This window comes from Halichondria panicea, chromosome 2 (genome assembly GCF_963675165.1).
Source record: "Halichondria panicea chromosome 2, odHalPani1.1, whole genome shotgun sequence".
Taxonomy (NCBI): Eukaryota; Metazoa; Porifera; class Demospongiae; order Suberitida; family Halichondriidae; genus Halichondria; species Halichondria panicea.
In genome coordinates this window covers 8,083,356-8,105,852 of record NC_087378.1, presented here as the reverse complement: position 1 = coordinate 8,105,852, position 22,497 = coordinate 8,083,356, and the positions used below count along the sequence as shown (strand labels likewise).

The window sequence follows — 22,497 nt, the reverse complement described above, 5'->3', positions numbered from 1 at the left end:
GCTACCACACAACGTACTTCAGTCCTGCTCATACGTATTTACAAGAACATGCAATTTGAGATTCTTAGAAGATTGAATTACCCACTAGCTAATTGTTTCCTTAGTTCACAAAGAGCTCTGGTGATAATTAGATTGTATTCCTGCGCTTTAAACTTGTCCTCAATTATGCATAAAGTGTCCCAAGCCAAAAGAGCAGTCTCAACATTCTCATCATTTGGCCCTAGTTTGGATAATAGAGCTTACCACATTAAAGTATGGATAAGAGCATGCCAAATTAATAGCAGACATTAAAAATTATGATCAAAAAATACACATCATCAGTTGTTAAAAAGCTTCTCAAGTGCTTCATCTAAACTACCACTTATTTCAGTCTCGAATGATCCATCTTTCTCTACACCCCTGTTTCTCTTTCCCCCATGAGAATAGTCCTCACATCCTCTCTGGTCAGAGGAGCTGCTTTGTTGACGGGGACCTCCCGGAGAAACCGTCGGACAATCAGAGGAAGCCATGACCTCTGACACAGGATGAGCTCTTTCATTTGGTCTGCCTGTGGTGAATGACAGAATCATAATTAACCACAAACGGATAAGTGAAGAATACAAATTTTAAGTAATGCTAATGGACAATGGAAGTAATTATTTGACCACAAGCTACTCAGTCACAATTTTACATCGGGAGCAGCTAATAATTATTATAACCCATTCTCGACTATGCAGCCTGCCAGTGTGTAGTGTAAGTACAGACAGGTGAAACTAGCAAAATAAAAGCCCTACAAACGATTGCAGTGTATACCCTCAAATAATAATAATTGTTTTAAATGCACTAAAACCGTTCAGCCAAAACCCACATTTTCATCCGGGGACACTTATCGGTACTTGTACGTACAACAGTGATATATACATATTCATTACATACACATACAATGAATATCATTACTTGAAATCATACACCTAAATCAGCTGTAAAGAACTTCCGTACTTGCAAACCACTATACACGTGTTTAATCCCCTAGAGAGTAGCAATACAGAATAATCTCCTAGGTGAATATCAAATAGGTTCATCAGTACAGTGAGGTAGCAAGTGATGCACTGTTACAACACAGCCACTCATGATTAATGATGAAGACATTACATAATGTTTGGAGACATACTGTAGGCACGAGGGCCTGTTGTCATGGGTACAGAACCATGCACACAGTCCGTTAATTATACACAACATAACCATCATGGTATGGACACACCACAACACGGAGAGTGGTTGGAGACACAAGTATTATACATTGGTCACACACTATTGGCACCAATCTGTCAGCCGCCATCATTCTGTTTCAGGAGTGCAATCATTGGGTATGCTTCCAGACTAATCTAAACTAATAAAGACACATTATCACATGCTTAAACTTGAATATGAGATCAGTGTGCTGGCTCAACCGACTGAAGACCTAACAACGACAGAATGTGGTTTGTTTGCCAATAAATGCTACACTGAAATATTAGCTGAGAAATACAGAGAGAAGCCGGCAAAGTGAGCATGAACACACGCACGCACTTTGACCTTCTAAACTACAAACTGTGCACTCTATCAATTATACAGTTTTCTCACAAGTCCAGTCGATTAATTGTGTTCAAGCAGATCACCAGCTTCTACCCGAGTTGTATTTACACAATTACATCGTAACTCGCTGCTGATCTGCTGAAACGAATCATTACAATTATTTGATGTAATTCTTCTATGACATTTGACACCTGACATAAAGATCGACATCTCTGCTCGATTCCCACACTGCACACAACTATATATCCTGAGCAGCCTAATTGGACCATATACAACAGCAGCACTTAAGCGTATAGTAAACAGTTGAAGTACTGAATCAGTACACCTGTCTCTATGGTCACATTGTATACCAACAGTGCCAGATGGGCTGATAGGCTCAAAGGAAGCCATTCATGGGAAGATTGGTTATGGTTTGGCCACTAGAGCCACTTATTCCTAAGCAGCTGTTTCTACCACTCACACCATGCAGCTCATTATATTGAGCTCATTAATATTGGCCTGGAACTTGCAAAGGATATTACATAAAAGAGGCAGTATAAAAACCTTCCATTCTTGCATAAATAATCTCATTTCATAAAGCTTACAGGAAATTATTTCCTTTCTTGTTAGGTGTCTTGAAATGTCCCCAGCAGCTCCCACAGTTCTGCTTGGTGGTACTGCGGGGGGTAGGGTGCAGTCCGAATGCAGCCCACTGCTCTCAGGCCCACTACTTGCAGTTAAGAACTCATCAATCTCAAGCTTCAATTCCGGGCAAAACTGTGGTTTACTATACTCGGTAAAAGCAACACCTGCAGAATGAACAAAAGAAACAACTATAGTATTATTATATAATTATACATTCCAATAGCAATTTCATGCTTAACAGAACACCACCTACTCTTTTGGAGCATTTTTAGCCACACAAATGCAAGAGCTTCAGGGCAGAAAACCAAGTAGTATACAATACAACTTCTGCATGAACTTTAGCTATAAAGAAACTGTAGGAGTGATGCAAGCAGCCTTTCATAGCGTGCACTTGAAGGATGCTTACCAATAATCATAACACTCAGGGCAACCAGAGCAACTGCACAAGGAGATTAGGTGTCTGCTTAAATAATTTATATCATTTGAGGAAATTACCTTTATAATTATAGAGATGTGGTTACTTTGAATAAGAACACCAAAAAAGCCAATGTACATGTACATGCAAAGACTTGGGGGGCGGTAGACAAATTTAATACGGAGATATATTGCTTAGCAACAACAAAACATTTGATGTCTATTACATTGGATGTTTATTAAAACGCACACATGCAGTTGTGCAGGCAACAGGTACTCCTTTGTGCACTGTTATGGGTAATTAAGTGAGCAGAGTTGTTAAATTGTGTTAGGGCCTCTCCTTACTCAGTTTGTTGTGACTATAATACTGGAAGGACCAACACAGACGTGAATTCTTCAACTAGCACTAGTCAAGTACACATGAACATTACATCATCAACTAGTAAAGTGAAAGGGGAATTTATTCAAAACTAAAACTATATACCAACTAATTTCATCATAGACACATTTTATTTACCAGTAAACGGATCAGTTGGTGCACGTCCGTATATTGCATCGTTATTTGCTAGTTTATCGACAGTGCTTCGATCCACAAAATGCCCCGAGGGCAGAGACATTGGTATCAGCATCACCTCGTACGTGAGCGAATCAAGGAGCTTGAGGGGAATATTCGCAAACGAGTTGGAATTTCCGGAGTGATTTCCAGGTAATTGGATAGAATTGGTATTGTTTACGATAGTCACATTCATTTCAAGAGTTTGTTGTCTGATCGTATGGCTTGATGGGGTGGTTGAATCCACAGTAATCCCATCTTCCTCCATTCTTTGCCTCTTTGTGTTGGGGTGGTGGTAACTTGCTTCAGGGAGAGAAACTTCCCGTTTCAGCCCGGAACTACTGCAAACCCCAGCAGGTGCATCATTGCAGGCAGGCTTCGTGGACCCAATATTCAAGGAATTAGGTATTAAGTGTGTGCCACTGGAACGTGATCTGAGTGTACTGTACCCACTGCAGTTGTGTATGCTCCCGTCTCTAGTCTCAACACGACTAGTAGATCCTGCACATTCAGTCTGGTTGAGTGGGCGGAGGTTGTGGTGAGAGTACAGACTGATTCTGGGTTGAATAGAGCGGGTACGCAACTCAAGGCTTTCTACAGCTGTCTTAAATTCGTCTAAGTCTAGTGCATAATTGCAACTTCCACTTAATGTTCCCCACACCTCAATCCAGTTAAGAACCAGCGGCTTGACCCCTGACAACCTAGTGACAGTGAACCGAAGCTGCTTTAATTTGGATGCAATGTTGATGTGCTTCAAAGGCTGCTCTGAGACCTTGAACTGTTCGATTTCACTTACATGGCTCCCTTTTACCAAGGCAACCACATCTCTTGAAACCTCAATCTTCTTGTCCCATTTCCTGTCAAAAGACTTATTCTTGAGGTGTAGAAGCACATGAGTTCCCTTGGCAATGAGACCATAATGCAAGTTGTACTGATAAGAGTCAATATCTGATAAGTGGCACCCATCCACCGCTACTCGCATCTCTGCATCAGCCTCGAGGCCGGGCTTAATCAGGATGCTAGCAATATGAACAGGCCAATTGAAGTCAATTAGAATGGACACTGGGGGGCGAATGAAATGTTCAACTCTAAACCCCCTACTGTGGGCATTGGGGTCCATTGATGTCAGGTTAGCAGCTGAGTGTCCATCCACAGACACGGAAGAGCATTCCACACTCGACACAAATGGCCCCAGGCACAAGTTCACAAGGTTCTCCATTGTCCGTCAGTTTGGCTTCTCGTTTATGGCCTTTTCTCAGAGTGTCTTATTTAGGGCAGCAGTGCATGATCTTCTCTGCATTAACAAAATAATACACCAGTATAAGTAGTAATTTGTCACACACCATTTATCTAATAATCGCCTCTAATAAGATTGGTAAATATTAGCATGATTACCAGAGCGCTAATTGGAGTCTATTGACCCCAACAAAGCTGTCAAACAAAGTGGTAGTGGCTTCAAAGAAAGCTCACATGCCACACAATGCTGAGAATATATAGAGTCAGCTGCACACATATGGTATAGGGCATACTCTCCCACCCTGTATCCCCCTTAAAAGCAGCTGTATAGTCAACACTGTCCTCAACTAAAGGCGCCTGCATGTTATGGACAGGTGTGCTATTGAGATGCTCTTAATGGGGGCTTGAATAGAGAGCAGGATGGAGCTCTAAAGGGGAAACTTGGAAGAGGGTCAAAATTCCAAACTACCAAATAGCAAACCACAGCCTCAAGCTAATTAACAGATAGCGTATTTGACAAAGAGTAAATAATTATCATGCCAAATTAGCTTGTTCAGCAACCAATATTGCAGCTGCTATTGCATGCCACAAAAACCAATGCAACTCTAAACCATGGCAACAGAGAAACACTTAGCGTGTGTGCAGTGTGTGCAGTGTGCTAGCCTGATAAATAGCAGAGGTTTGAAAATATTGGCACAAAATGTCACCACATTTGCTGCACAGACAAAATACAGGCAAGCACATGCATACACAAACAACATGTACTAGACATGTGTACTTGTAGGAAATGCCCTTAGGCATAGGTAAACAGTTTCATTATCATGAGATTCGAATAGCGATAAACAAAAGATGGTAAATCAATTATCCCTTAAACCCAGTGTAGAATGTGTTTATTAAGTGGAAGCAAACAAGTATAACAAGAGAGAATGACAGCAGACATACAAGTAGCATTGTCTGCATAGCATACTTCACTTTAAAAGGATATTTAAATTCTCTAGCTACCGCAACGTCATCTTGTTTATATTTTTTGTGTAAAATACAATTTCTACGGAGGAAACCAAAACTTTGTTACTCCATAAAGGGTATATAGCATTTAATTATGGGCCTCGGAAAATTATGGTAATTATTGGAACAACAACATGACAGCATACATGTGCATGACATGTTACATGTGGTAACTAGGGGGGGGGGGGGGCTGACATTTACATAGACAAAATCATCACCCCCTACACAGATAAATTGAGTTAACATTCACAGTGGAGCACGTAACTGCATACTTTAACAGGCTGCTACAGCTCTTGATACCTGATGCAGTACCATCACCACAGCAACTGGTATATACCTGTACAATAAATACTTGACTCTTTAATAATTTAGTGGCTTAGCTTGTCCCACTAATGAGATTTGTGGTAGCTAGCAGACAGATGTCTACAAATGGGCAATAGGTCAACTGGACACACAATGTGCCTTTGTACCAGAGGAAGATCTGAGTCTAAAGTACCTCCATAAGAATCAAACACATAATTATTATAGTAGTGATTGACGAACGTATTTAGACACTTGAAAGCACTCAACATTTGGCAAGTGTTCAGAACAACAACTTCAGTCAACTAAGTGTGTGGGAGATGAAAAACTAATGGCCAGAGCAACAGGATGAATGAGTGAGGTGCAAACACAACACATGGTGGCTAGGGCATGCCACCATGCAGCTGTACTGGGACAAAGACCGAGATAAGGTGTGCCAAAATCAGATCTGATCAGATATCAGCAGACAATGCAGGCCAGGTTGGGATGGGTGGGGAAAGGACAGTGTACACAAAATACAATACTATCATAACTGAACAAAGCTGACTGCTGGTAGTAGGCACTCTGGGCTAACCAAGGTACTACTGATGGTTATCAGGCTGTGTACAGCAGACCAAGATGGAATAATTTAGGTCAAGGCTGGCCATTGATAATTGATAATGTATTACAGGCTTGTGGTAGACATGTTAGACTACTTGTCTCAAAAAGCACAGTTGCTCTCTACTTGCATATCCATCTAGTTAGGATTGCAACTTGCTGTCTGTGGGTATAGCTAAGCAACAGAGAACTTTACCAAACAACAGCCACAACTAATTTGAGTGCACACTAAGTTAATCGGCTTCACCACAGCATTGGGTGTAGGATTACCACTGCTGGTTCGCTCTATACACACAGCTGTGAGCCCTGTGCTACAGCCACAGCTGTGAGCCCTGTGCTACAGCGGTCAGGTTGGTTTGTCCTGCACCTTAGCATGGCTTTGACCACAAGGGCCACTCCATGCATACATTGCATGCAGCATGTTAGAAATCTAGATCCTTTAGGATAAGTACAGGAGCAAGATATGCATCCATGCATGGATTTCTAGAGCTTGTGCAGAATGAGTGGGCTGGGTGTGTCATTTGTACGGTATAAAAGTGTATGAAAAGCAGTACAACTGCAAAACAAGTTAATGATAAAACAACAGACTAGTACGTGCATCAGTAGATACATTGTATCATGCTAAGTGGTACATTGTATTCAAGCAAAACAGAAAACACACTGCATTAAAACTACAGCTCAGTCATATGGCCTCAAGCCTTGGCTTGAATTAGTCACAGTTGACTGAGCATGGTAACAAAGCCAAGAGTTGCCACTTGGTTAGTTTTGACAACAGGCTTCATCCACTTCAACCTCTTGAGGAGCTCCCAAAAGTGTCACAACTGTCTTGCCAGTGTGACCTTATGCCACACATTGGGTTTGGGGAAACCAAATCTAATAATAAACTAACTGCAGACAATATCAGTACTATAGATTTTTGAAAAACAGGACAAGCCACTAACCTTGTAAGATATATATTAACATTGGAGATAGATAGCTAAAAACATGTCATTCACATGTTCAACACATCAGATTATCAAAGAGTACAACAGTACATTGAAAATACATTTTTAATGTGTGATTATTATTGTTCAGATTAATTTTATCACCTTGAGATATGGTGTGTGATGCATAAGCTGCACATCCTGTGTTTTCCTAGTCAACAAAACCACACTTGGCTGGAGCTCTACCACTGGTTGACATCATGCATCATGATTAAAGCCCTGACTAGTCCCAATTCAAGAATGTCCTCAGCAGTTCAAATTCTTGCCCCTAAACATGCACTATAACAGCACAATGCAATGTACTGTAATAGTAGGTTGTGGTCAGAGTAAAAGGACTAAATTGGGAGATACTGCAAGTGCTACCACTTTCAAACAGACTACAAAGGCAAAAAAGCAAAGGCTATAAATCACTTGCAGAGAGAGTGAATCTACCCTTTATAATTTGTGACTAATTAGTCCAATAGCTAACGAGGTTACCAGCACTGCCACATCCTAGGGTTTTTAAAACATGCAATACCATACATTGCTATAGCTATTAGGAGCTGCAAAATATAACTCACAACTTTGTGCAGCGACCAGAGTCATGATGATACCCAAGCCACCCACCCAAAAGGCAAGCTCTTGCAAGTTGCAAAGACAATAGCCCCCCACAGATATGAGATCACTATCAGTACAGAGGAAGTGAGCCAGAACCGCTAGTACAGTGACCTTACACGACCTTACACGCAGGACAGGAAGCTGGTAACACTGTACTGTGTCCCTAGTACAAAGAGAAGGGGAAGTAGCACGTGGATTAAAAGATGCTGCATGAGGTATGCTGTGAACCAGTCAGTGGTAGCGGTAAAATACAGGTAAAATTCCTGTTCACTTTAAAAGGAGGATTACTTATACACTAGCAGATTAAAACAGTCGATGGACAACACAAACTAATCAGAGATGACAAACATACCATAACTCAAGTGCTGTCGAGACAGTGGGAGTTACCGTTGCCACTTGATACACAACAAGACTGAATTCGGAGACCCAGTAAACATATTGGAATGTTTGATATTTCCGTCGATCTAATTAGAAGCTTTAACACATGTGGCTTCGGTACTATTCTATTATTACCGAATGTGGCAGATATTGAATGTACGCTGACATGCATCACTGATTTAGTATCGACAGAAAAAGGTAGTACACGGTAATAAATCATTTCTACAGTGGATGTATTTCCTTGCACAACAAGTCACGCTTGGTTTCCTAGGAATAAAAAACAAACACTTTCATGTGGAACTCGATATACCAAACAGCAAAAATTAGGTCAAATTGACCCTTCTGAGAAAGAACTCCTTCCTCAACTATGGCTGACGGCTTCCAATGAGAACTAATTTAATCAGAGAGCTATAGCTCTGGAAGCCATGCCATTAGATGATATATTATGTCTAAGTATGCCCGAGGGGCATAAGCACCCGGAGTGCGAAGTCCTAGTTACGGTCTGGTAGGGGACTAGATTCAAAGGGGGGGGGCTATATTTGGGTGCGTTCAGTATTAGCGATAACTACCTGGGCCGAGGGTTGACCACAAATTTAAAAATAGGATAACACTGAAGAAATAGTGAGAGAAGCTGTAAAATGAAATAATCAAGCCATACAATGCTACAAGTACGTACTGTGACGGGTAAAACTGCCTCAAGCACTATAGGCTTCATACAACAGTAATCATTCCGATCACCGCAATTAGAGAAGAGATTCACTCTCAGTACATGTAACAAAGAGGTGACCAGTCTTCCCCATTCACACATCAAACAGTTGAAGGGAATATTCCAAAATGACCATGCATGGTATCTCACTGGCAAACCACAAACCACATGGTTACCGAACCTAGACACAACACTAGCGTGATGTAATAGCTACTACCTACCACCTACTCTTACTTCAAATTCTGTAATGGCCACAGCACTATAATTAAGTTATAATAATATGCACATTTTATTATCTACAGCGAAGGCCTTGTGTGGTTGCGTACACTTTTCATTCCCAAGTTCTTAGAGAAAAATTAATGTCTCAGGTTTCGGATATGGGGGAGAATTCTTCTACTCTGCTATGAATTTTAGAAATAGGATCAACTATATACGACCATTAACAAACTGGTCTGCCAGCAATTTATACACGTATGTCATAGCTCCCCTAAAAATGTATTTCCTAAAGTACTTTGCAATAATTATAATGGCCACCCTTGAAGTCAGGTCAAAGGATATGGATATAAATAGCTTTACTACGGTACAATGGAACCACTCTTAATGGTCACCCTTGAAGAAAGGCCAACTGCAATTATTATAAAGGCTAGGCACCTAGGTCCCAAATGAACAAAGAAAAACCCTTTAACAAAAGACCACCTCTTTGTAACGGCCAAAACTTAATTCCTAAAGTAACGATTAGAAGCAACTCACCAGCAACAGAATAAATGACCCATAGTATATTACTTACGTAGTACTAATGTCCCCTGCAGTACTGCAACCTACTACGCACAGTGTTGCTAGAGTAACCATTCTTACCTAACAACAGTGAGTGGGCTAGCTGACTGAAAACAAGTCCTTTGAAGAGAGTAGATCAAAACAGACACATCAAACACACACACACACACACACACACACACACGCACGCATACACGACTGCCTACCTGTGTGCCTGCAACACAGTAGACACAATATTAGGAGCACACAGACAACAGGTACTGTACGTCTTATGTGCGGAGATGTCAATGAGACCCAGCGTTAAATAGAGAATCTTTGAACGGCCACAACTTAAGTTTTGTTGGTTCGAAAACGTTAATTTTATAGTTTTTTGAATGCTTACAATGAGCTTGTTAAGATGGCGTCTTAAAATCAAAAGTCTATTTTTGGGCCTGTTTTTGACAAATTACCATAGTCTTTTTCCGAAAATGAGAAGAAATTATGGCCCGTTCCAATTTGAGATATAAGCATACCGTCTGAAAAAGTTCCTTTTAAACTTTCATAAAATCATAAAATCATTGAAATTGGACCACCAGAACTCTATTATTTTAAAGAGCCAACTCAAAAATGCAGGGTGGGATATTAAAGGTGCTCTTCTGTAATACACTAGTGTACCTACACTTGTGGTAGTCACAGAAGTCTATGTCTAAAGCACTCAAATGATTATTCGTATTCATTTTTGGACTAAAAAGCACTGTCTACCAAATCGACTTATATATATAAGAGAAGAAGCTCTAGACATCTTTGGTGGATTTGGACTAGCCGCAGACAATTAAAAAGATTGTCATTCCCTTGATATGAGGAAGCTATGAGGAAGAGGTGTGCAGGGAAGAACCAGCGAGTGATAGTGGCCAGTGCATGGTTACCATTCCTAGGAGGAGGAATTCAACAGAGATAATCATTTTCTATTAGGCATCCTTATATAGGCATCCTTAAGGGTAAAAGGACTATAATCTTCCGGAATACGTTGAGTTAAAAAAGATCATAATTATACAATTAAAAAACAACAACATCAAAGCTAGGATGACAAAAAGAGCTATTGAGAAATGCCTATTATTATTATACTCAGTGGACTATATATTCTATGAAATGTTTCCAAACTGACATTTCAACAGCCACCAAATTAGAAAGTCTATAAGACACAATAACCATCAAGACGACACACACCACACAGCTGCAGCATTGCATGGCAACCGATCCAAAATGGACATGCAGACACACTGAGAGGGCAATAATAATTACATCCAATCAAACAGGCTACATGCATCGTTAATTATAGATTAAGCAGATCAGTAACTTATGTGCTAAAGACCACTACCTCGCTAATGGGGTGACAGCATGACTCATCATGGCTGAGTGGTTTAGCGTGTGTAATAGTAGTGGTCAGTGGAGTGGAGTAACCAGTAGGTTACGTGGGTTTTATTCAGCTCTTTGTTTTTAATGGGCAAGGAATTTTACTTTAATTAAGCTTTTGTCTACACCTTATCGCAGAGATACAATAATTACCTGTTTGGTAAGGATCATCAAATATATTTATTAAGTCATTGGACGTACACTACTGCATTGCGTGGGGTTCTACCGTCACTGGCATCAGTCTACATGGAGGGTTATACTACCGTCACTGGCATCAGTCTACATGGAGGGTTATACTACCGTCACTGGCATCAGTCTACATGGAGGGTTATACTACCGTCACTGGCATCAGTCTACATGGAGGGTTATACACACGCTACAGTCTAACCCTTCCACAACTATATCTGTGTAACACAACCACTACGCAAACACCGTAACGAGTGAATGTAAACTTACTTAGAATTTCATGCAGTTGATAATTTATGTCCTATTCTTAAGGTGATGTGTTGTGGAGACATCAGGCAAGGGTAACCAAGCTGTCAGAGCAGGGCAGTCCACAGACTTAGACTCAGGGTCGTTTTTATAAATACCGTATATGCTCGATCAGAGGCCGCTCTTGTATAAAGGCCGCACTCAAATAGTAGCCTCCCTTGCTAGCAAAATGAAACATTTAGTAGCCGCTCTCAAATAGTAGCCTCAGTGAACTTTGACTCTAGCATTTCTGCACATGGGCCAAAAAATTATTACTAGCAGCTAGCTACATGTACGTAGCTACAAGTAGCAGCTTGTTAGTGCTTCACAAAGACTTTCTCATGGCAGAGTTCAAGTTTATGCAGGTGAAAACAACTTTAGATGACAAACTAAATTATCTGGAGCTAATAAACGCCGCTCTTGAACAGTGGCCTCTCTTGAATTGTAGCCTCCTCTTCCAGCAAAATGAAACATTTAGTAGCCGCGGCTCCTGATCAAGCATATACGGTAATCAAACGTTTCAACAGTACAGGGTAAAGTACAGATCATTATCATTGCTATGGAGAGTGGGTGTACGCACATATGCAAAAGCGATAAAACATGTAAGTCTCTAAACAGTGCAAAGACATGACATAGAGTGTGTCAGTTAGTGCTAGGTAAAGTCAGTTCTTGAGGAGGTTCTTGGGACGACACTGCTACGTGGCTGGCTGCTGGCTCCTTTCTGTAGTATGAAATGAAAACAGAACCTTGTATATAATTATGTAGCCATCAATACACAGGGGCAACCACTGGCCTCGTTCTCAGGCCGATTTTTCTTTAATAGAATGGCGACCTAGCTTTATTTTAGAGACAACTTGGCCTGGGAACGAGGCTAGGGCAACATCTACTCATAATTATAAGCTGACAAAACTATATAATTATACATTGGCGACTTTTGTACGTATAGTCAGTCGACAATACATAAGTTATCGAAATTATTGAAAATTTAACGGACACTCTCACCTGGAAGTCTGTGTAGGTACCGGCTGATGCTAGGGAAGCATTGATGTGACTGATCTGACTGATGAAGCTCTCACTGGTGGGGTCCGGTGGAGGTAGCTGACTATTCTTGTCTTTTAGAACTCGACGGGCTTTCAACATAGCTGATCTCTTCTGTGGAGTATACAGTGGAGTCTGCTCCACACACACACACAGAGGTTATATTGAGATTGGCCAGATTGGTTCTTTTTTTTTCAAGCATGCAAATCAGATTAAATTTTGAATAGATAATAGTAGTACACAGTCATAATTATAAATACACTATTGTATATAATATGCATACACAATACAGGGATAAAGTTTGAATCCAAAACCTTGAATGGGAGGAAATAGTTGGCTTAAAGACAATGGGTCACAAAGGAGTGAGTACACACACATACAGTACCTTTGCAGTACGTGTGACCCTACTGGTTGACCTGGGTGGTCGATTGAGGGACCTGACAGAGTTACTGGTGGCACTGACACAAGGAGACTGCCCCACCTTACGCATCTTGGCTGGCATAGTGAGGGGAGAGGCAGCCGGGCGTCTGGAGGGGTGTAGGTGAGTGGGTGGGGGGACTTTATCAACAGATTGCCAAAAGTATACATGTACCGTATAGCGGGTAATTTCCGTGGGGTAAAATAATTATCGTAAACAAGCTGACCTCCACGAAAATTTCCCCAGGAATACCTAGGCGTTGTTTACCGGAACACATGCAATGCAGTGCACATAATGAAACAAACATCACTGTGTTCGAGATAAACGATTTTTTAAAACACAGGCTCCATGAATATTGCTGCATAGGCAACACAAATCGATGTAAAGAGATGACAGTTGTATAATTATACCAATCACGTATGGCTTACTTCATTATTTTCTTGAGTGGAGTAATAGGCTTGCTGCCATAGGTCATCTCCATCATGGTCTGCTCCTCTTTCACAATTTGCTGCAAAAAATAATAACAACAACAACAAGGTTAAGCACCACTATTTGTGCTACAATAAAAGCAAGCACACCACTGTCTCCAGTCTACTAAGTCTTACACTCAATCAACCTGTTTCTCACCCTTTTTTCTTTCTCCATCTGTTTCTGCTTCCCTGTCTGCTCCCACTGGCTCTGAATGGTGTCCAGGTAGCGACTGTCCTGTACAATGAAGTACCTCTCACAGTCTTCCTCCCATTGCTTCAGCTCTGCAGTGAGCCCCTTCTCCAATTTACCTAGGTCCTTCTTGATCTGCTTCTGTAGCTGCTGATCCTTGAGCAGTTGTCCCCCGCGAGCACTGAAGAGACGCTTGGGATCACTACTTTTGGCCTGAGAAAACAAATAACAAAACACACATAATTAAGTACGTATATAGGCATGCAAGTTATACCACCAAAGAGCTCAAATATAAATATTCAGTCTTACCACTAACTCTTGATATTGTGTCCACATTGTTTCTCTCTTCTCCACTTTCTGAAAGAGCTCTTCGTTATCACGATAAAACCCGTTCACCCGGTCCAACTCGCTCTCCAGGTCTCCGAGGACATCGTCACGATAGTCGTCTGAGAATGCAGGCAGGAACTCTCGTCTCTGTGAGTCTCCATAGTGACACTTGTCCCAGGCTTTGTGTAGCTCTGTGCGTGTGTTACAGATGAGTAGCTTCATATTCGCTTTCTTTAGCTCAGTGAGTCGGTCAAGCTCCTCTTTCAACTGAAGGAAAAGTACGTGTAAAAGGGCATACACATCGTAAGCAACAAATGTACAGTATAGACACGTAATTGGTAAAGATCACCAACAATACATTGTAACGGGTAAAGATCGTCAAAACAACAGGTTACAATCACACAGCTCACCATTGCAATCACCCTGGGCTTGTGTCCTAGGTGTGCCTGATTGAAGGCCATTTGTTCTTCCTCAGGGACATTCAGTCGTGTCCACAGGGACTGTATTTTCTCACGAATCTCTAGAGCACTGCCCTCCAATCTGGCTGCTGCAGTCACAATCTGTACAATACAATTAAGCCCTGTTATGGTATAAACAGCACGCAAACAATGTTAACATCGGGGAAAAAACAGATGTTAATTGCCACAATCATAATAATTATTATCCAAGCACCCACCTGTTTGTAGGCCTCCTCAATGTTACACATCTCAGCAGTGGACAAGACGAGTGGTGGACTCTTGTCCTTGTGTGCAGTGGAGAAATAGCCATGAGGCTCCTCCTCCAGCTCTGCCCAGATATTGGACACCTTGTTGCATAGGTCTTGGAAGATGGATCGCCGCTCATTCTGTAGAATAAAGTCATGTGCATGTCACGCCATTAGCCATTTACCCCTACCTTATGATATTCAAACACACTCAGGGCATTAGCATTAGTACAGACAGCAACATAATTATGTAGCTGCAAACCGTATTCATAAAAGGGGCCACTAAAATATACGTTTACAAAACTAGACAAAACAATATCTATGCTTTCTCTTATGCACCTATAGGGACACACTAGTATTGGTATCAAATACTCACGAGTGTGAACTCTAGATCCTCAACTCTAGTCCTGAAGCTCTTGAGGTCTTCCTCGGAGGGGACAGTCTCACTCTTGTAGACTGCCTTGAGCTGAGACACCTCACCCAGGCTAGTACACATGGAACTCTCCATCTCCATTATACGCTTCAGCCTCTTCTTTCTGTCAAACTTCATCTGTAAATAAGTATAGTGACAGACATGGCAACTGCTATGTTAGAAGATTGTGGCAATCAAGGCTTAGGAAGGTTGCTATGTAAACAATGTAATTAGAATTGTTCATACAGGTGTGACAAACATCTACTGTACATATAACTGGAAAATTTGGCGATTTGGCGAATTTTACCGAAGGTCGCCGCGCACATTTATTAAGTGGACACAATTTTATTGCTGTAGTAGCCACACCTGAGACGCCAAATTACGCCAAGTCGGTTCACAGGACATACTTCAGAGTAAGTATCAATCTATAGTATGGACACTACCTTGTTGAGGGCGTCCACTCTGCCTCGAACAAAAGACTCCCTCTGATACAGTGGCATCTCACTCCCACTGGGCACCTAGGTATATAAGCACACTCATAATACCAAGTCTTATAATCCATAGAATACAATCCATGGAATACAATCGTAACATTCTGGAACACAAGCGTTAAAGCATGAACTTGAAGTTATGGCCAGAGATAACTGGTTGATACTCACATCCTCCTCCTTGAGGGACAGCTGCTTACAGAGGTCCTGTAGCTCGGCTTTATTGCTCTCAAAACTCTCTTCCAACTTCATCTTTAAATTTAGTTCTTCGGAAGACATTTCTTCGAGTAGGTCATTCACATGGAGCACGATTCTCTCCCTTCTCTCGTGACGTTGAGCCTCATTCATACCAATCTCTGTCCATACTCTAGACAACTGCTTGAGGTTGGCTGATTCACAAATGGACTCTTGTAAGAGACTCACCAAGACAGCCAGCTCACTAAAATGAGGGATATTAAAATACTTGAAATTCTGAAAATCCTATCTCAGTTGTCGTACCTATCTTCTGTTGTGGTGTTCATTGTATTATAAAGCTTTACTCGTACCCGCAAACTGTTCTTGATGGTGTCTTCTTAATTTTAATTTAATAGTACACAGGTTAGTTTAAATCTAAATAAAATCTGATTGGTCAAATACTCTATAATGACATCATTCTAGCGAGGTATAATTATTATTATTTTGACCGCGGTTTGTTTTAGGGACTGATGACTCGATTACGTGCCTCGGTTTGATTAGGGGCTGATAAAGACAACATTAATTTGGTTTCCAAGTTACAACCAAAATGTCCACCAGCAGATCAACTGTTGACCTTGATGAGCTGCTGCAACACTTCTCAACATGGCAAGATGTAAGTACACACTTCATGCAAGCACTTGCAATAAAATCCCCCCCCCCCCCTCACAGTCAATGTCAAGCCTTGTCAAAGAGAACACTAGACTATCGAATGAGCTGAAGAGTGCTAACAAGCAGTGCAATATCTACCAGCAACAAGTACAAGATATAACGGGAAACAGTGACCAGTTACGAGCAACTATTGACAAGCTACACAGAGCCATAGAGCAAAGATGCCATTTTTATGGTATTGAAGAAACACAAATTTCCTAATTTTTCATAGTTATTCCCACAGAGGAGAACCGTGAATTGAAGGAACGCATTGAGTCAACAACACACTCAGGAATGGTTCTAGAGCAGAAGCATAAGGAACAGATGGAAGAAGCAATGGAGAATATGGATGCATTGCGAGCAACTCACAAGAAAGAAACAGCTCAGATACAAGAAAACATGAAGCAGCAAAGTAAGTCTAACCCCCTATGTGTTTGGGAAGGTTGTGAATATTTTCAACAGTGCGAAAAGACATAGAGTTGTTGGAAAGAACTATACAGGACAAGAATGGAGAAATACGACAGCTACAAAAAGAAAATGCAGAGTTGGAGAGAGCTAAGCATACAGAAGTTGTCAAGCTAAGGCTGGAGGTTTGTATACCAATGTTTGCGTGGTATAATACTGTACATGGCACACACACTTTTAGTATGATGCTAAAATGCTGAAGCTTCAGAAACAAAACGCTCGTCCACAAAGTGCTCAAACATCGTCAGTCAACAATGAAATATTTAGGAAGGCAAGTGCAGCAAACTGATTTACTGTTTAATCAGAGATACAAAAGAAAGGGGATTGGAAACGAAATTTTTACGAAATTTTTGCGTGAAGCATTCCGCGTTATAGGGCGTGGCTAAAACTACAAAGGATTATATTTATAGTCAGCATGCTCATTACCAGTCTTGACTGCTCTACAATGTGCTGTACATAGAAACAGTGAAATTGATCATTTTTAATGTTGATTTTTCTAAAAAGTAAAGAGAATTTAGCTCTAAAAAGTCGACTAAGCCATGCAGCCACTATTACTAGACAAATAAATGCTATGCAAGAAGAAATAGCCTTTACTATGAAGTCGTAGGAGGGACAGGCCCGTGGTGTGTCTAAAAGTATACTAAAGCAGTTTGAAGGACTATACTGCAAACGTTTATGAACAGTACAGCTTATTTATAGCATGAAGCCATTCTATGTAGCACTTAGATACATAATAACCAAGTCAAGCAATGTCCTTTGCTGTTTTGATTTCACAGGAGGGACAGAGAAAAGTTGACATAGAGTAATTCAAGCTAAACTCAAAAAAATTGGAAACAGAGTAAAGACAACGGACTTAGAGCTTGTCAGTGGTATAAGCTTACTTCTCTCAAGTATCTCCCAGGCCCTGAGTGATCTCTAGTGGATAGGAGAGCTAGAAACCAGGGATACAAAACTTTTCCATGTAATTATTTGCGAGCGCAATAATTACACGGAGTGCTTCACCGGATGTCAGTCCTTTTACATAGGGCGTGGGCGGTCGTTTCCAATCCCCTTTCTTTTGTATCTCTGGTTTAATATTTCTTTACCCATTCTAGAAACTTCAACATGTGAAAGCTGAATCAGAACGTGAAATAGTGTCTCTAAAACGAAAGATTCAGGATTTGGAGTCACAGATGCACCGACAAGGACAACCAAACAGTCTCACTACCAAAAGAAGAAGGATTATCTGATGAACAATTCAATAATAACAACCTCGTTGATGTGAACATAACCATTCAAATTATCATAAACAATAACAAACTCTTATAAATAATATTTGTTGATCTTGTGAGCTAGAACCAACCAATCAACATGACAGTGATGCTTTACACCTGGCAATCATTTTAGGTATGAGAGGTAAATGTGTATCTGCACAATTAACAATACACTGTTCTCCTTTCTTCTTTGCTGCCTCCAGCTGCTGGGATGTTGGTTCGCCAGTTGCTGGTAGAGCATCTTTATACACATCTTGACAGTTGTAAGAGCATCGAGTCAATCGATCCTGCATGTGCAAAAAGATAATTCTGGGTCAAAAATATTGGTATACGGTTATGAGCACTCAAAGTTATTTATCAAAACAGGCCCAGTTGGGAAAATCACTAAGGTGGATAACAACTCTTTGAACGACAATAACTTGTGTACCGTTCGTCCTATCTCAAATTTTTCCGGAAGCTTAGAAAAAGCTCTTTCAGATGATATGTTCAGCTCAATTTTTTTTATTGGGCCCCATTTTGGACTTTTCCCCCACCTATAGCCCACGCTTTTTTGTCGAAAACAGCCTCGAAAATGACCGTTGATTTTAATACGCCATCTGAAAGAGCTCACTTCGAGCTACTAGAAAATCATTAAACAGTTGAAATTGGACCATCCAAACTCACGCTATGGTGGTCTGAAGATACTAGCAATGCAATCACAAAAATTTATCAAGGACAAATGTGATGATCTTTACCTGAATTTGGTTGATCTCTGATTTGATGGTTTCCTCTGCTTGACGAACTGGTTCCATACAATGCTGCATACAACCTTGGAGCACGGATTGGGAGCTCGTTTTATCCTCACAGCACTTGGCACTGCACAAAAATGCCTTGACCTGCATAGTGGACTTAGTGTATCACTAGTGGATGGATACTCTTGATAATTACGGCCTGTCTACAAGAACTATTTATTCACCTGCAATGATCTCAGGCACTGCTTGTCTATAATGTCCAATTCCTTCTCTATAGCTCCAGAAATCTTGGCTTCTGCTTCTGCTGCCATTTTAGTAGGCCATGTGGGTGTTCTCGTTTGAGGGCCGCGGGTGGTCCACGGGGCTTTGGTTTAACACACCTCCGTCACGCCTCCACACACAAAGTTTGATAACACACAAGCCGCTGATCATAAAACATACAGTCTAGTATAGTGCAGTCATATGATAGACATTACTAACAGTCTCTTTATATCAGGAACTATATAAGAGCGGTACCTAGGAGCGTGTTTGGACCCTGCAAGCTGCTGTGATAGACTGATGGGTGTATCTGATCGTATCGAGATTCTGTCACTACAGGAAAAGGAAAGAGAGTCCCAGAATCTTGAACATTTTTAGATAGTGTTGCAGTACATTTGCGTTGAAAGTCAGTCTGCAGCTAGCGCTGAATAGTCAATTCCCTCCTACTTCTTGCAAGGTAAAATAGAGTCCTAGGTTTATTGTATTAGCTGATCACCTTACTGACAAATGTAGCTAGCTTTTACTAGTACTGTATGGAGATAGCTAGCTATATATAAAGATAAGAATAGATGAACATTGACAACAGTGTAGTAGATCTAATATAGGTATTTAGCTATGAAAGATAAGGAACATTGACCTAGTGATAATGTATTATAGTCTAAGTGCCTGAGGTTTTGCTCCTCCACTTTGTACGTATTAACAGTTGAGATCCTGTCCTCTCTTGCAGATTTTTCACCACGTTTTCTAAACTAAATTCATCGAACGCTGGCACTGCTAGCAATAATCTGTCTTCACTGTCAACCATTGAATCAGCTCGATTTTCCACAATGAGTGTTGGGCAGGAATTTGCTGTGAGTGCTGCGGCAGCTGGTCTCTCCCATCTCATGCATCACCCCCTCTACACACTCAAGAGTCAGATGATGTTTTATGGGCCACAGTTTAAATTCAAGGAGTTTTTTCGACAAGCAAGGGAACAGCGAACGTTTCTGTATAGAGGTGAGAAATAGTGATATGGCTTAAGCTTAGCATGATTGCTAGTATGAGATTATTGATAGTGAAAACAAGACTGCTATCAGAGCTAGAGATTGTGGATTTCTAAAAGTTTCACTGATGCAGGATGTGTGTGTGTGTGTGGTGAGGTCGCAGTGTTTACTACTAGGGCTTGAGATAAAGCCATACACTTCCCCTAAAATTATTCTGAATGCCTTGTTCATGGAAGTGATCTCTTTGTGTTTGTCAGTATAAGCAGTTCATCATCTGCCAATATGTACTGTATTGGGGAGCCGTACATACAGTCAAGAATGTGTGTTAAGTTAGTGCTTGAAAATTAACCTTCCTGTTGATGCAATAGCAGAGCTATTTAATTACTGGTACAGGAACACATGATTATGCGCAATGAATCTTCTTGAGTACGTTTGTGGTCATTTAACAACCTTTGTCTTACATAATGCAGGCATCTCCTGATCTATGAATAACATAACACTAAGCCAATTCATCGCATTTCAAACAACGTGTTGTATCATAATCTATGTTGCATGTACATAGGCCTTGTTGCATAAATAAACGTAAAACTGTTATTTTTTTAACTTGAAACTAATTCGTGTGTAGTTGTACATACAACAACTACCACAAAATTAATTTCTGGTTTTGCTATACTGTACGTATTATGAGATCTTTCTAAACGAGTGTCCATGCAATCAATCATATTTTCACACTCTTGCTCTCTCCCATACCCGCAGGTGTGGTGTCCAGAACGTTTGGCATAATGCCTGAGAAGGCCTTCAAGATGCAAGGCTGGATTATGGTCGGTCGTTTCATGGAGTCTAAATTCGAAGAGCCGACAATCAGTAAATGGCTGGTGGCTGGAGCAGCTGCCGGCGCCGCCACCACTCTGATAGGTGAGTAGTATCATGGTGGTCAGAGCACTCTTACGCTACATTGTATACTTGTAGTATGTTTTATTAGCCTGTGAAAGCCTTAATTCTGATAATAGGAAGTCTATGCACAGAGCACTATACAGCTTCGTACCTCTGTCAATTCTGGGTCTTAATTTTTATCTGCCTACGACTTACGATTATTTACCCCCCCCCCCCACACACTACAGGATGTCCTTCAGAGAGGGCAATGGTGTTAGCTCACATTCGCAAGCAAGGCTTCCTACAAGTGATACGAGAGACTGGACTGAGAGGTCTCTTCTCGGGCTTCTCCTCCACCCTCTATAGAGACATCTCCTTCAACATGGTCTTCTTTACGGCAAGGGAATTGTTTGTTCGAGGCTATCGGAGTCGATACGATGAGAGCCCTGATGCCTGGCGGAGAGTGTTGCTAGGGATACCGGCCGGGTGTATGGCTTCAGTGGTTGCCTGTCCCTTTGATGTAGTCAAGACCAGAATGCAAGGGAAAGAGCTGGGTAAGTCACAACTCTTGTGTTTTCAATCATGTTTGATAGTCAGCCTAATATTTGTATTCAATCTTAAAAGCAGTCTAAAGCCCTGTACACAAGCTGGATTCCAAACCGGATTAAAGGCCTCGTGTAAACGGGGCTTAATTAAGTGTTAGAACGTGTACACAATCAACCCCATTTGTGTAGCTTTAATAGGCTGATCATTTTATATATATTCACTGCTTGTGTGTTTGCTGTACATGTACAGGTAGCAAGATACTCCCGTGCTCTCGTATCATGATGAACATAGTCCGCACTGAAGGAGCTGCTCACCTGATGAAAGGCATCGGGCCACGCCTGATCGCTGTACCCAGTATGATGTCATGGTTTTATGTAATTAACGAAGAACTCGAGAAAAAAATACTCGGGAGGAAATGACAACTTAATATTTCAAAATCAGAAACAAGAGCACATTTTCTTCTCTAGCTGTTAAACTTTGATCCGTTTTGGTTGGTCTTCATTCCATTCAGGCATTCGTTTTGTCCCATGCAAACTATAAAGTTCAGCTTCTGCTCCTGTACTGTGAACTCTCAACCCTCTTTATTATATGTGGGGACTATTTTTCTCTTCTTTCACTGTACGCAAATCCATTATTTGTTGTGTTTTGTACACTCAATCAACAGAAGTACGTATAATTATACTTTCGATCTTTTATTATTGCATCAGATTCTATAATTATATAACTGTGAACTCTCTAATTAAATGCACATGCAGTAATTATACAATACTGTAACCAGTGAGCAACTGATCATGCTATTAAACAGCTTGCAATTACATCTATATTTAATTTGTGTCGTGCATGAGATTCAAGGATATACCAAGCCATGCACGTGAG

At 40.9% G+C, this 22,497-nt stretch overlaps 5 protein-coding genes and 1 long non-coding RNA gene across 7 annotated transcripts; 3 read left to right on the top strand and 3 right to left on the bottom strand.

Annotated features, from left to right (window-relative positions):
- Positions 1–259: 259 nt before the first annotated feature.
- LOC135331243 (uncharacterized) lies at positions 260–11,724 on the bottom strand. 2 transcript variants are annotated; one of them, XM_064526333.1, is made up of 5 exons: positions 11,570–11,724; positions 3,110–4,439; positions 2,585–2,617; positions 2,139–2,342; positions 260–547 (listed from the first exon to the last, which is right to left on the bottom strand). In XM_064526333.1, exons 2-5 carry the CDS (start codon positions 4,362–4,364, stop codon positions 318–320), a joined length of 1,722 nt encoding a protein of 573 aa, XP_064382403.1. In that variant the 5' UTR covers positions 4,365–4,439; positions 11,570–11,724; the 3' UTR covers positions 260–317. The 2 variants fall into 2 exon arrangements, with proteins under 2 accessions (XP_064382403.1, XP_064382404.1); XM_064526334.1 differs by lacking the exon at positions 2,585–2,617 and having other exon boundaries at positions 11,570–11,723.
- Positions 11,725–11,817: 93 nt separating this feature from the next.
- On the top strand, positions 11,818–13,043 carry LOC135331271 (uncharacterized). Its single transcript, XR_010392988.1, has 3 exons — positions 11,818–11,949; positions 12,013–12,780; positions 12,915–13,043. It is a non-coding gene; the product is annotated as an uncharacterized LOC135331271 (long non-coding RNA).
- Positions 12,119–16,277, bottom strand: LOC135331241 (protein regulator of cytokinesis 1-like). The gene is made up of 12 exons (XM_064526330.1): positions 16,129–16,277; positions 15,802–16,069; positions 15,586–15,660; positions 15,107–15,280; positions 14,704–14,871; positions 14,438–14,587; positions 14,010–14,294; positions 13,668–13,913; positions 13,469–13,548; positions 13,008–13,149; positions 12,587–12,757; positions 12,119–12,305 (listed from the first exon to the last, which is right to left on the bottom strand). The coding sequence occupies exons 1-12, from the start codon at positions 16,149–16,151 to the stop codon at positions 12,237–12,239; spliced, it is 1,851 nt and encodes a 616-aa protein (XP_064382400.1). The 5' UTR covers positions 16,152–16,277; the 3' UTR covers positions 12,119–12,236.
- A 39-nt stretch (positions 16,278–16,316) lies between these two features.
- Positions 16,317–18,206, top strand: LOC135331261 (coiled-coil domain-containing protein 152-like). Its single transcript, XM_064526354.1, has 6 exons — positions 16,317–16,477; positions 16,534–16,708; positions 16,757–16,924; positions 16,975–17,102; positions 17,159–17,248; positions 18,072–18,206. The coding sequence occupies exons 1-6, from the start codon at positions 16,412–16,414 to the stop codon at positions 18,204–18,206; spliced, it is 762 nt and encodes a 253-aa protein (XP_064382424.1). The 5' UTR covers positions 16,317–16,411.
- Positions 18,207–18,213: 7 nt separating this feature from the next.
- On the bottom strand, positions 18,214–19,337 carry LOC135331268 (protein FAM136A-like). The gene is made up of 3 exons (XM_064526366.1): positions 19,186–19,337; positions 18,965–19,105; positions 18,214–18,517 (listed from the first exon to the last, which is right to left on the bottom strand). The coding sequence occupies exons 1-3, from the start codon at positions 19,270–19,272 to the stop codon at positions 18,323–18,325; spliced, it is 423 nt and encodes a 140-aa protein (XP_064382436.1). The 5' UTR covers positions 19,273–19,337; the 3' UTR covers positions 18,214–18,322.
- A 40-nt stretch (positions 19,338–19,377) lies between these two features.
- Positions 19,378–22,352, top strand: LOC135331260 (mitochondrial substrate carrier family protein X-like). Its single transcript, XM_064526353.1, has 5 exons — positions 19,378–19,676; positions 19,947–20,215; positions 20,959–21,117; positions 21,324–21,629; positions 21,871–22,352. The coding sequence occupies exons 2-5, from the start codon at positions 20,047–20,049 to the stop codon at positions 22,038–22,040; spliced, it is 804 nt and encodes a 267-aa protein (XP_064382423.1). The 5' UTR covers positions 19,378–19,676; positions 19,947–20,046; the 3' UTR covers positions 22,041–22,352.
- The last annotated feature ends 145 nt before the right edge of the window (positions 22,353–22,497 follow it).

Excerpts from the sequence above, each read along its gene's own strand:
- LOC135331260 (XM_064526353.1), top strand. The coding sequence starts at position 20,047 with ATGAGTGTTGGGCAGGAATTTGCTGTGAGTGCTGCGGCAGCTGGTCTC. Across the intron at positions 20,216-20,958 it reads GCGAACGTTTCTGTATAGAG|GTGTGGTGTCCAGAACGTTT; the intron begins GTGAGAAATAGT and ends CCATACCCGCAG. Across the intron at positions 21,630-21,870 it reads AATGCAAGGGAAAGAGCTGG|GTAGCAAGATACTCCCGTGC; the intron begins GTAAGTCACAAC and ends GTACATGTACAG.
- LOC135331268 (XM_064526366.1), bottom strand. The coding sequence starts at position 19,272 with ATGGCAGCAGAAGCAGAAGCCAAGATTTCTGGAGCTATAGAGAAGGAA. Across the intron at positions 19,106-19,185 it reads AGTGCCTGAGATCATTGCAG|GTCAAGGCATTTTTGTGCAG; the intron begins GTGAATAAATAG and ends TCCACTATGCAG. Across the intron at positions 18,518-18,964 it reads CAGAGATCAACCAAATTCAG|GATCGATTGACTCGATGCTC; the intron begins GTAAAGATCATC and ends TTGCACATGCAG.
- LOC135331241 (XM_064526330.1), bottom strand. The coding sequence starts at position 16,151 with ATGAACACCACAACAGAAGATAG. Across the intron at positions 14,872-15,106 it reads AGGATCTAGAGTTCACACTC|AATGAGCGGCGATCCATCTT; the intron begins GTGAGTATTTGA and ends TTTATTCTACAG. Across the intron at positions 12,758-13,007 it reads GGGTCACACGTACTGCAAAG|ACTCCACTGTATACTCCACA; the intron begins GTACTGTATGTG and ends TGTGTGGAGCAG.
- LOC135331261 (XM_064526354.1), top strand. The coding sequence starts at position 16,412 with ATGTCCACCAGCAGATCAACTGTTGACCTTGATGAGCTGCTGCAACAC. Across the intron at positions 16,478-16,533 it reads ACTTCTCAACATGGCAAGAT|TCAATGTCAAGCCTTGTCAA; the intron begins GTAAGTACACAC and ends CCCCCCTCACAG. Across the intron at positions 16,925-16,974 it reads AGAAAACATGAAGCAGCAAA|TGCGAAAAGACATAGAGTTG; the intron begins GTAAGTCTAACC and ends TATTTTCAACAG.
- LOC135331243 (XM_064526333.1), bottom strand. The coding sequence starts at position 4,364 with ATGGAGAACCTTGTGAACTTGTGCCTGGGGCCATTTGTGTCGAGTGTG. Across the intron at positions 2,343-2,584 it reads CCTGAGTGTTATGATTATTG|GTGTTGCTTTTACCGAGTAT; the intron begins GTAAGCATCCTT and ends TTCATTCTGCAG. Across the intron at positions 548-2,138 it reads AAGAAAGGAAATAATTTCCT|GCAGACCAAATGAAAGAGCT; the intron begins GTAAGCTTTATG and ends CATTCACCACAG.